This window comes from Podarcis muralis, chromosome 9, assembly GCF_964188315.1.
Source record: "Podarcis muralis chromosome 9, rPodMur119.hap1.1, whole genome shotgun sequence".
Classification (NCBI taxonomy): domain Eukaryota; kingdom Metazoa; phylum Chordata; class Lepidosauria; order Squamata; family Lacertidae; genus Podarcis; species Podarcis muralis.
In genome coordinates this window covers 16040654-16053721 of record NC_135663.1, presented here as the reverse complement: position 1 = coordinate 16053721, position 13068 = coordinate 16040654, and the positions used below count along the sequence as shown (strand labels likewise).

General features: G+C 44.4%; 1 protein-coding gene across 2 annotated transcripts in view; it reads left to right on the top strand.

The window, feature by feature from the left end:
* The window catches only part of LOC114603976 (broad substrate specificity ATP-binding cassette transporter ABCG2-like), a 29354-nt gene that overhangs the window by 3513 nt on the left and 12773 nt on the right, over positions 1-13068 (top strand). The window contains exons 2-9 of one of the 2 annotated variants that reach the window (XM_028743590.2): positions 862-1064; positions 2394-2453; positions 4326-4440; positions 4668-4820; positions 5470-5627; positions 7774-7925; positions 8236-8340; positions 8817-9058. In XM_028743590.2, coding sequence (XP_028599423.2) covers positions 883-1064; positions 2394-2453; positions 4326-4440; positions 4668-4820; positions 5470-5627; positions 7774-7925; positions 8236-8340; positions 8817-9058 — 1167 coding nt within the window. In that variant the 5' untranslated portion in view covers positions 862-882. The remainder of the gene's footprint in view (positions 1-861; positions 1065-2393; positions 2454-4325; positions 4441-4667; positions 4821-5469; positions 5628-7773; positions 7926-8235; positions 8341-8816; positions 9059-13068) is intronic. The other variant, XM_028743591.2, reaches the window with a different exon arrangement.

Genomic DNA, 13068 nt, shown 5'->3' with positions numbered 1-13068 from the left:
CTGGTTACAAAAGCTATAGCAAGTCAGAATGGATGGGATAAACCTCTAGGATAGCATAAACATAAACGCTAACTAACACAAATATCAAAGACAGAGGAACTAAATCAGTAAAATGTCTAGGGATATGGCACAAATGATTCAACAGAAATTCTCAAAATCAACCAAGAGCTATTACATATTAAAAAACTGAGAAATATTTGGAATGTTGGAAATCTCTCTGTATATCCTGGATTGATAGGATATCAGTAATTAAAATGAATATGCATCCCTAAACCCTGTTTTTGCCCATAAATATTCCTCTATTCAAGGAATATTTATAAGTAAAACCAGTATTTCCCCCTTCTTTTATTTTCTAAAATTTGCAGATAAAAATAGATTAAAGTGAAAACATATTCCTGTTATCGTTTTCTTTATTAATTTTAGATAAATAGCAAAAGCTCTTATTGAACTTTATATAGTCAAAGAACCTACACAGAACAGCAGCAAAAATCATATTCCTTAAAAAAGTAGAAAGAGGAGTGGGGCTGCCTAATACTGTATTCCAGGCTTCCTCAACCTCGGCCCTCCAGATTTTTTTGGCCTACAGCTCCCATGATCCCTAGCTAGCAGGAACAGTGGTCAGGGATGATGGGAATTGTAGTCTCGAAACATCTGGAGGGCCGAGGTTGAGGAAGCCTGCTGTATTCTGTTACCATGCAGCAAAATATAGCTTCTCTTTGGGATTCGTTATTTCCAGTAAAACAACAGAAGCAGAAAAACATTCTCCTGAATAAAGAACTTAAAAGTCTGTTAATGAGGGGCAGCTTGGAGCCACCTGAATTTTGTTGCTTATATTGTCTGTGTTCATCTTGTGGTTCACAGGGATAAAGCACCTCCGGAAAGATGGCTCAGAACCCACAAGTTGGCATCCCCATGTCCGAGACCAGTACAAACGGCATCCCAGGCAAGAAGCAGATGAAAGCCAGCACAGTCACTTTTCACAACATCTGGTACAGAGTGAAGACAAAGTCTGGCTTCATAGGTTGCCGAAAAACAGTTGAGAAAGACATTTTGAGAGACATCAAGTACGTATTTCTCAGCCTGAATGTGCACTCACTTTCCATATGTATGTGTGTGTATACTTTGAGAGGGTCCCCTGTGTTTCTCCTACATTATCTTAGTAATCCTTACAACAGCCCTGTTAGGTAGGCCAGTATTATTATCCCCATAATACAGATCAAGGGCAGTGCCTAAGGTCACTGAGTGAGTTCATTTAGGATCGGTGCCAAATATTCTGATAAACCAGCCACAACTAAGTTCCTTATCTGCTGGCCTAGCTGTCGGTGAAGACCAGACCCTGCAAAATCCACTGGGAACTTGGGTGATATAGGTGAGGAAGAGGTGAAAGGGCTGGTTTCAGAGTTCATTGCACTATCCAAAGCCCTTTCAGTGGACAATTTTTTGCCTTAAAAAGCATAGGTGGAGGAAGGGTGGCCCCCTGGCAGCTGCGTGATGGCAGTGCTAACAGATCTTCTGCCTAAGATGGGATGGCGAACTTTCTGTGGGAATTGCTGGATCTAAAATGGCAGCCACCGCTGTGGAAATCTGCCAATGCTCGCTTATTGACCTATGTCGGGAACAAAAATTGATCAAGCAAACGCGGCTGTGGTTGCAAATGGTGCGTAATTGACTGTGAAGTTCAATGCTACATGAGAACAGACAGTAATATGACTATGAATAATTAACCGAATTATATTGTTCCCTGTGTGAAAGGTAACAGGGGGCCACACCCTACGGAATATTTGGTAGCTTGCCCTTAGATAAACTGAAATAATGTGTTATGAAAGCAGTCGTTATTAACCCTAGGGACCCATAGGGTTGATTTGTAAATTTCAGGGATGCCCCATGGATCCGCGATCAGTGCTGGATTAACTCTAGGCGTCCCCCCCACAACATGCGTGTGATTGACTCGCGCATGACCACATACGCGTGCAATGCTGGGAATAAATAAATCGATTCAGACTTGGAATTGGCAGCAGAGCGCTGGAGAGTCCTTGTGGAGCCCGAAGAGTACTTCAGTGAGGGTAGAGGAAGCCTTGAAAAGACCGGAGCCACAGCTGGAGGGAGAGAACTTAATTATACCACATTGAGCTCCTTGAAGTAAAAGTGCAATACAACTGTAATCATAATAAAGTATGTATGTATGCTATCTTGAAGGGCAGCTTGTCTAGATTGCCGCTGCAATGTTCCATCGCAGGGGCATTTTTGAGAATATTGTACGGCGGCACTTTTTAAGGCCTTCAGCCTTTTCAAACCCATGCTTCGAATCAATCTGCAGCTTGAGTTTGACCAATAGATGCAATGCACCGAAGGCGAAAACAACTCACAAGAAATGTGCTGGTTTTGTGTTGCAGCGGGATAATGCGGCCTGGACTGAACGCAATCCTGGGGCCAACCGGCTGTGGCAAGTCTTCGTAAGTTTTGTGGCAGTGAGCAAAAGCGGCTACATGTTAACTTGGCTCTAATTCCTACCCTTGACTAAAAGAAAGCCCTCCAGGCAGAAAACATGGCTTCATATATTGAAGCCCAGAAGGGGTTCATAGTCTGGTCTGAAATAATTTTGCTGAAGGATCAGCTTGTTCCTACAATTCTGGTATAATGTTGTTTCTCAGTGGGACTGGCTAAACGATGCTGATTGTACAACCGTCTTTCCCCGAAAGTAAGACATCCCCCGAAAATAAGATCTACTTCCAGTTTTGCCTCTCGCTGTAATATAAGGCATCCCCTGAAAATAAGACCTCCCTGATAATAAGGCCTCCCCCGAACATAAGGCCTCCCCGGAATATAAGCGCCCCCCCGGGAATATAAGGCCCCCAAAGCTACCGTAAGGTGCCTGACTCCTCTGGACCGTAGCGGCGGGCGCCACTGCACAGCTCACTGATTGGCCGTAGCGCAGCTGGAGCTGTTCAGGTAGTGCGAGGTCTCTTTAAATCAGAGAGCCCGCGCCGCCACCAGGAGAAGCTGCCGCCTGCTGCTCGCTCTGCCCTGACGGAGTCTGGCTGACTCACAATTAGACAACAAATGTGTACCGTATTCTTCTTCCTGGAAGAATAAGACTTCCCCTGAAAATAAGACCTAGCGCATCTTCGGGAGCAAACAATAATATAAGACACTGTCTTATTTTCAGGGAAAGAGGGTATTATGGTCTTGACAAGGCAGAGCCATGCAGAGGAGCAGAGCAGTCTATAAACCGAGTCAAGACATCTGTGTGAACAAACTGCAAGTTAAGTCCAACACACAGGGCTGGATTCATCTACTCTTTTCTGCTAGCAGAAGCCAGCAGAAGGACTCCGGCTAAAATAATGGGGATTGCTTTCTTCTCTGTACGCCTCCTGTACACACACACACACACACACACACAATTTATTATCAAAACAAAAAAAAATAATTCCTTCCAGTAGCACCTTAAAGACCAACTAAGTTAGTTCTTGGTATGAGCTTTTGCGTGCATGCACACTTCTTCTGAATGCACACGAAAGCTCATACCAAGAACTAACTTAGTTGGTCTTTAAGGTGCTACTGGAAGGAATTTTTTTTGTTTTGACTATGGCAGACCAACACGGCTACCTATCTGTAACTGGAACAATTTATTATGGAGGACTGGAGACCATCCAGAACAGCACTGGAGAGAGGGGAGAAGAGGGGAGATCATCCCATTGGGTAATAGGGTGTGCTGAAATTTTCAGCTTTCAACTTCCCCAAATGAGCGGTGCTAAAAAGTTTTAACGCGGCTTGGGAATTCAAAAGTTATTTTGGTTAAATGAATAGAAATTAGTTTTTTCTTGGGAAGTAAAATGATAGGTTTCAGGAGCCAACACCGTCGACAGAGCATGAGACTCTTAATCTCAGGTTCGTGGGTTCGAGTCTCACGTTGGGCGAAAGATTCCTGTGCTGCAGGGGGCTGAATTAGATGACCCTCGTGGTCCCTTCTAAGTCTACACTTCTATGGTTCTACGAATTTGGTGATCTGTGCTTTTTAAAATAAAATCTTAAATAGCAGCCACACCAGGGAAAAGCGGAATCAGATCAGAACCGGGGTGTGTGTGTGTAACTACTTTCCCTCCATACCTTGGGCCTGATGAAAATCCTCCCCAGCTACACTTTTGCACTGGAGAGAAGCTTTCCTCTTGTCCACATAGTTGCTTTTGGAAAGGGTTGGGATGAGTTATTTCCATTAAAATTGTGCACAATCAAATCCAGTTTGACTCCCAGTGTGCTTTAACAACAACAACAAAAAGTTGGGTGGGTGGAGTCCTGTGTGATGTAATTCTGCCTTTTTATTCTAGACTACTGGATATTTTAGCCGCAAGGAAAGATCCCCATGGCTTGAGTGGAGATGTTCTAATCAACGGAGCCCCTCAACCTGCCAATTTCAAATGTATCTCTGGATATGTCGTGCAGGTAAGCCACCGATTTTCTCTGACTCTATTTATTTTACCCTTTACAAAATCCAGTGTTAAAATCACGATTGCCCAGTGTGATGCATAGTCCCAGTTTGCTTTGTGCAAATGTTGCATGGAATAGAGAAAGTTTGCCTGGAGCTCTGCACGTGATTTGTGGCTTTGGTATGTGAACTGGAGCTCCTGATTTGAGTTGCGTATCTATCTGTTTCCTTTGGATTTGTCCAGGATGATGTGGTCATGGGGACCTTGACCGTGAGGGAGAACTTCCAGTTCTCAGCTGCCCTCCGATTACCGAAGACTGTGAGGGAGCAGGAAAAGGAGGATAGGATCAACCAGATCCTCAAGGAGCTGGGCTTGACAAAAGTGGCAGATTCAAAGGTTTGTGAACAGTGCTGGACTATGGGCTATTGGCCTGATCCAGCACGCTCTTTTTAAAGCACTTTCAAAACAGTCAGACAATATCATCATTGCCTCTACGAAACTATGTCCCACACTTACTAAATTCCGGGAGAAAAACTATACAAACAAGACACTACAGAAAAAAATTAAGATTTTCAGAGGTGAATATTCTTTTGAACAATATACCCATTGAAATCGAAATTGACAACAGGACAGTAAAAATGGATTCTACATGCCCTAATGGTGGCCAAGAGATTGATACTGATGGATTGGAAGAATAGAGATACGATTCCTCTTAATCAATGGCTTGACAACATGGCAACATTTGCAAAATATGGATAGCTTATAGACGCAGACTGTCTTTGAATATAATATTTGAAATGGGTTTACACAGAAGATATTAGGTTATTGACAATTATATGTGTGTTAGGATAATAAGAATATACATATTTGTATATTAATGTATGGTAATGTAAGGGATTTTTTTTCGTTCTCACTTTCTTTCCCCCTTCTCTATCATTATAAATGAAATTCTTCTAATGAAATATTAATCTTTATTATTTTAAACGTTTATTTATATGGCACAATCGACATACATAATATCGCTCAAGTTCTTGTTTTGCGTTAGGTTGGAACCCAGTTCATTCGTGGCATATCGGGGGGTGAGAGGAAACGGACCAATATCGGCATGGAGCTGATTACTGATCCTGCAATCTTGTTCTTAGATGAGCCAACCACTGGGCTGGATGCCAGCACAGCCAATGCTGTCCTGCTACTCCTGAAAAGGTAATTGCTAGAAAAGGAACTGCGTGTCTTTGGCCGTGCATGAGATGAAACAATAGCGCTTTCTTCAGCACCGATGCAACGAACTGTGATGCCCAAAGTATGATTCTTCTGTGAGCCACTGGGATTTAGTGGATGGGGCTGGAATTGGGATGGAGAGACCACCTGTGTCCAAAGTTTTACTTAGCCATGTTATTTATGCTAGGAAACAACAATGCTTGCAATAAGTTATCGGAACCGGGGGGTGGGGTGGGGAGTAGACGGAAAGGTAACCTGTTCTTCCCTACCTGATTCCTTCTTGACGAACTACTTGTTGATATGTAGATTGTTTCTCATGCTTTACTTCTTTCCTGCTTCTCCAAATCAGTTATTGTTAACTTATTGATTCCATGTTGGCCACATGTAAGCTTGAGCTGACATGTGGCTTTGTTTGCCATAAGTAATAAACCTTGCTTTCGTCTTTCAACCAGCAATCAGTCTTACTTGACTATTAAATTCTGCACTTCACTGCAATATATACCAGACACCACAATTTATTTAAAATTATTTATGTGCCACTGTACATACAATGTATGGCAGGGATTTCCAAATGTAACAACAACAACAACAACAACAACAACAACAATACTATTTCTACCCCACCCATCTGGCTGGGTTTCCCCAGCCACTCTGGGCAGCTTCCTACAAAATATTAAAATACAGTAGTCCAAAATATTAAAACACAACAGTAAACCAAGACTTCTCTAAAACCAGTCAAAAAAGTAAAAACAACATAGCAAAAGAGCCAGAAAACAGAGGATGAGGTAGTCAACTTTAGCTTTAAAAGGCCAGATGGGACAAATAGTTTTCTGCAGAAAAGTGGCAAGAACTTCTCTTGGAAGGCACAATTGCAAAAACGAGGGCCAACCTAGCTTCCCCGTGAGATGGAATCCTGAGCAGGGCACCCTTGGAAGATCTTAAGTGCCGGGAAGTTTTGTATGGAAGGAGGCATTCCCCCTAGATAATCGAGACCCAAACTGGTTAGACTTACATGGTGAGCTTGGGTCAGTCACTCCCTCTGAGTCTGCCCCACCTCAAAGGTTTTTGTTGAGCTAAGGGAACCCACCTGTGCTTTCCAGAGCTACTTTGGGGGAAAATCATATACCGTACAGTAAATAAACGAGGTTTTGTTAAATAGGTTTAGTGTTTTTCAGAGAATCAATCTTGGATACAGTAACAGCACGATTTTTTTTTTGGAATGTTATAGTTCTTTGATGGGACTTACAATGCTCCCATCCTCATAACAAGACAAATGGGGAAAGTACGGTGATAATATATGCAATCTGTGTAGCTGCTGAAAGAGTGGACTAGGCCTTGTGGACTAGGTCCCTTTTTTTTCTGCGGCTCACCGGACATTGGGGAATTGTAGCCAGCCTTTAACAAGCCTCCTTTTCCTGGAGGTGTGCAATGCATTCATAATCTCTTCCTTCACAGGTATGCAGTTGAGGTATTATGGAAGTGCAAAAGCAGGCACACTTCAAGAAGTACTAGCAACCTGACAATATAAAAAACCCTAACCCCACTCCCAAGCCGTTTCCGACAGCCTACTCCTAGGTTTAGCTTGCCATACAGCAGATCCAGTGTTATAAACTGAGATAGGAGCAAAATGGCACCTTAAACCTAGGTTATGGGTGTAACAACAGAATGTCTAGGCGTGCTTTTTTAATAACAAGAATACAAAGCTGAAAATGAATGAACTGCAGCTAAAATATTATGTCCATATTTTACGGAAACGGCTCGTGTTCATGAAATTCCCTGTCACAAAATGTGCCTAGAATAATGGGAGTTTTGAACATTGAGCAGAGCTGGAAAAAAGGCAGAAGCTATCTGCTGGGCCAAATCGGGGAGTGAAATCAGCTTCTCAGGTAGCTAGAACATCAATTCAGTGCCCATTATGCAAGTAGTCATAGCTACTGGGCTACGGAGAAGAGAAGAGGTGGGGCAGCACAGAGAGAGGTGGTCTCTTCACTTTGCACAGCCGTATGTTGAGAATTTCGACCTATGATGAATTGCAGGGGGGTTTTTTAGCTTGCAGATTTTGAATGGGTAACACCATGTTTTACAAAACCTTAAGCCGGTTGACACCTTTCTTACTGCCTACTCTGTTCAGGATGGCCAGGCAAGGGAAAACAATCATCTTTTCCATCCACCAACCTCGCTACTCCATATTCCGACTGTTTGATAAATTGACCTTACTGGCAGCAGGAAGGATGCTTTATCATGGACCAGCTCAGAACGCCATAGAATTTTTCAAATCCAGTGGTAAGGTTTCAGAAGACTCTCTACTGAACATAGTGGGGACTGCTATATGTGAGCATATCTCCCCGTTGTTGTTTTGTTAAAGTCAGCTCAATTTGGCTTTGCCACAGGGGAGTGGGTTGATGTATTTATTACAATAGCCTAGTCTTGAAGTTACCAGAGCACGGACGGCTGCAGGCTGTTTGATAATCTGGAGACAATTTGGGGGCTGGGAACAGATCTGAAGATTTTGAATACACGATCCCAAGTACTTTGCAATACATTTTCACCACCTGCTTATTGAAAGACCTGCAAGCCTTTTATTTCTTTGTAGGTTATGAGTGCGAACCGTACAACAACCCTGCTGACTTCTTTCTGGATGTCATTAATGGAGACTCGACGGCTGTGGCTTCAAACAAGACGGGTGAAATTGAAATAGGTATGCAAAACACAGTTTCTTGTGTGGTGTGCTGTATGAAGAGATGCATTCTGCATTGATTAGCTTTGCCATAGAGAAATCACTCCTGTACGATACCATACAGAGACTACTGGTTTGTATAGTGCCGGTGCTGGCACAACAATCTATTCAGAGATCATACCCTTCTGTTGTGCAGATTACGGCATTCAGCTGTGCATCAGTGTGCTGGAGCGGTACCTATTTATCTACTCGTACTTTTGAACTGCTAGGTTGGCAGGAGCAGGGACCAAACAACAGGAGCTCACCCTGTTGCGGGGATTCAAATTGCCAACCTTCTGATCAGCAAGCCCTAGGCTCTGTGGTTTAGACCACAGTGCTACCTGCATCATATAAAGTACTCGGCCTTTATGTTATGCTACATTTTGTGTTTTGTGCTCTAGCTCAACTCCCATAGATCCAGAAGACCATGTTAAATGTATTTCTCCATCTCTCCAAAGATAACATTGACGAACACATCAGTCGTGATCAGACACTGGCAGAGAAATTGGCAGAAAAGTATTCCAGTTCCACTTTCTACCAAGAAACCAAAGCAGAATTAGAGAGGCTGTCTTTGGGGAGCCAGAGGGAGACCTCTTTCCGAGAAATCACCTACTCCACTCCCTTCTTTCACCAGCTCAAGTGGGTCTCTAAACGAACGTTCAAAAATCTGCTAGGCAACCCGCAAGCCTCCATAGCACAGGTAATACTAGTAATTTAAAGTGCTTTCTTCATCAATCTACACCCCAGTGATACAATACTTGCACCGACCTGTGCAGCTAGTGAGTTACTGCTGTGCACATGTTGATTGCACAAGAAAGAAGCTTAAGCTATTGTGGGCTTCCAGGTGGAGAGAATGGCAGAAATAACAAATAGATACCAGAATGCACCAGCGTTTTTCCATAGACACTGGAATATTTCACCAGGTGCCATATGAGCACCCACATTTTGTTTTGGGGATGGTAGTTTGCACGGCTATATTGGAAGATGCTCACCTAAACCATTTCTTTATTTATGAGATTTGTTTCCCGCTCTCCGTAAATGATGCAACCATTCAATATTGCAATGGAATTAAAAAACAGAACCAATAAAATGAAGCGGTTAAAATAACCAGCATCTAAACCAGTAAAAACCAGCAGCAAAAACAAGAGGTTCCACGTCATTCACACAAGCCACTAAAACTAAAATTCCTAGGGAAACAGGTGTGTTTTGAGTTGCCGCTGAAACAACAGTAGTGTAGGCGCAGTGCTATTTTTCTAGAAAAAGAGGGGGCAGAACTCACCACGAACGCCTCCCTTGTTCTCTTATAATGGCAATGGGGCCTACCTGAGAGGTGCCAGAATTGAGTTCTGGTGGAAAAAAGCCCTGTGTAGGTGTCATCCATACCTCTGGGGGAGGAGCATGCCAAAGTCTGGGGGGCAAACACAGAGAAGGCCCTATCTTGTTTTGCCTTTGTCTGTGTTGTTTTGAATGACCAGAAGTCTCTCTTTTAAGTTTCTTGTTTTCCGTCTCCTTCCCCCTTGCCACAAGGTTTTCTGTTCATAGACTTTAGAAAACAAACAAACAAACAAACAACAAACAAACAAACAAATGGTAGCTATCCTGGTCTCCAGCTCCATATTGGGAAGCAGCACCCATTTCACTGAGGAGACCTACATATTGGGCCAAAAATACGTAGTGTGTCCCATGATTGGCCCCTACACAGAGGGCAGGGAAAGAGGGCATTGGTGAAAGCAGAGGATATGAGGATGCCTTAGGGCAGTGGTTCTCAACCTGTGGGTCCCCAGATGTTGTTGAACTACAGCTCCCATCACCCCTAGCTAGCAAAGCCAGAGCTCAGGAATGATGGGAGTTGTAGTCCAGCGACATCTGGAGACCCACAGGTTGAGAACCGCTGCCTTAGGGGAAGAGGAGACTGGCTCTGAGGGTGAGGATCACCTGGAAGTGGGAAAGTGACAGGGAGAATGAAGACTGCCAGCGGCGGGGGGGGGGGGGACCTTGCAGAAAGCAGCAGCAGCAGCAGGGACTTGGTGGAATGAATATGGGACCGGTGGAAGAATTGATCAAAGCAAGAAAGGAGCCCAAATGCCCCCCTCCCCACCACTACTGTCACCTCAGCCCGTAGGCAGGCGAGGAGGGAAGAAGAAGGGCATTGTTTGGCTGCGTGCACATAGCAGCTTGAAGAGAATGACAGCTAAACACAGGTGAGGAACGTCTGAGGGAATGCCGGGGAGAGTTACAGCTGAACCTGGGTGGAGAACGCCTGAGGTAATGTTCACAGCTGTGCCTGACCAGGCTAAGATGGGGCTGGAAGCAAAGAGCATGTGATCTCTGCACCTGCAGTTGACTCAGCTGACTAGAGCTCTCACCCATCACTCCACCCTGGAAGGGTGCTCTGAAGAGAAAGCGTCCCTCAGGCTGGAAAAAAAAAAAAGTTCCCCACTTGGTTTTAACCACATAGGCCCGACCTTTTAAACTGGTACGATGGATTGACATGCTTTACTGCCACTTCTCTTTTCCCTTCATTGTTTATACAGTGGTACCTCGGGTTATAAGGGACGCGGGTGGCGCTGTGGGTAAAAGCCTCAGTGCCTAGGGCTTGCTGATCAAAAGGTCGGCGGTTCGAATCCCCGCGGCGGGGTGCGCTCCCGTTGTTCGGTCCCAGCGCCTGCCAACCTAGCAGTTCGAAAGCACTCCCGGGTGCAAGTAGATAAATAGGGACCGCTTACTAGCGGGAAGGTAAACGGCGTTTCCGTGTGCGGCTCTGGCTCGCCAGATGCAGCTTGTCACGCTGGCCACGTGACCCGGAAGTGTCTCCGGACAGCGCTGGCCCCCGGCCTCTTGAGTGAGATGGGCACACAACCCTAGAGTCTGTCAAGACTGGCCCGTATGGGCAGGGGTACCTTTACCTTTACCTTTTTTACCTCGGGTTACATACGCTTTAGGTTACAGACTCCGCTAACCCAGAAATAGTGCTTCAGGTTAAGAACTTTGCTTCAGGATAAGAACAGAAATCGTGCTCCGGCGGCGTGGCGGCAGCAGGAGGCCCCAGGTTAAGAACAGTTTCAGGTGCTTCAGGTTAAGAACAGTTTCAGGTTAAGAACGGACCTCTGGAACGAATTAAGTACTTAACCCGAGGTACCACTGTATGAAGCTATGCATAAACAAAGAAGAAAATAAAAAGGTTCCCCGCTGCTGGTCAAAAGAGTGGCTGAGGCGGGATATGATTTGAAGTGGTGAACAAGGGAATGTTGCTTATCCCAAATCAGCTTTGGGCCTGTATTTTCCCCAGCTGCATTTATTCTGAGCCCCAACAAATATGTATCTGGGTGTCCTGAAAGAGGAAGATTATCTTGGGGAGGGGAGCGCAGAGGAGAAGAGGAAGGCCACGAGAAGGCTTAAATTTCTCCCACCTTTGCGCTTCAGATGTTCAGCAAACCTATTTGGTCCTTAGACGTTGGAGCTCTATAAAACATCTAATTAGATCCATTTGATTCCTTCTTAAACTTTTGCTGTCCACAAGCCAAAAATCTCCTCAGAATCCTAGAATTACGGCCTTTGATTCCTTGTGTATGTTGATATTATGGAGATCTCTCTTAATTGCTTTGTAAAAGCTTGACCTTGTGACAAGAATAATGCCCTTTTAGAGCTTTTTAATCTTCCAGGGTTAACGGTCCTGACTCCCCAGCCCCTCCAATCGTTTTGATCTCCCTAACCTCATTAGGAATGGATTTGAAATGCGGTCTCCAAATGCCCTTAGTTTGTAACCCGGTTTTTAATCTTCTCAATTGGGCCTTGCTATGATCCTTGTTTTCTACTACAATTGGCTTAGTGCTTGGATTATCCCTGACATTTGGTCCTTTCGGCAGGTTATTAACATCACGGTACCATGTATGGAGGGCCCTCTGTTGGGTTTTGAGGGCTGCTCTTGTCAAACTGCCTGACACCATCACATTGGCCGTGGTTTTAATCATTCATCCTTAATTCTTGATATGTGGTCTTAACCATTCTGGCAGTACCAGCCCAATACATTCTGAGTCCAAACGGTGCCCTACCCACAATGGTCAACACTTTAAAGCATCCTTTGTCAATCTTGTGCACCTCCAACCTCCCATCAGCCCCAGCCAGCATGACCAATGGCCAGGAATGATGGGAGTTGTAGTCCAACAACATCAGGGTGGCGGGTTAGAGAAGCCTTCATGGAGTCATTCAGTCATTCAAACACTAATCCTTGCCTTCAGCAGTCCCCACCACCGCTGATATAGCCTTGTGTGCTCCAAGTACATTAGTATACCAGTAGATACTTCATCAGCTAAAAAGAGAAATAATGTTCACCATATATCACACTTTATCATACAGTAGTACCTCGGGTTACAAACTAAGGTTACCAGACGTCCCCGTTTCCCAGGGACAGTCCCTGTATTTATAAATCAGTCCCCTAATAAAATCCTATCATTCCTACTGAAGTTGAAAAGTGTCCCCGGATTCATTGAAAAAAATCTGGTAACCTTATTACAAACACATTGGGTTACAAACACTTCGGGTTATAGACTCTGCTAACCCAGAAACAGTACCTCGGGTTAAGAACTTTACCTCAGGATGAGAACAGAAATCGCGCGGTAGCGGTGTGGCGGCAGCGGAAGGCCCCATTAGCTAAAGTGGTACCTCAGGTTAAGAATGGTTTTAGGTTAAGAATGGACCTCCAGAACGAAT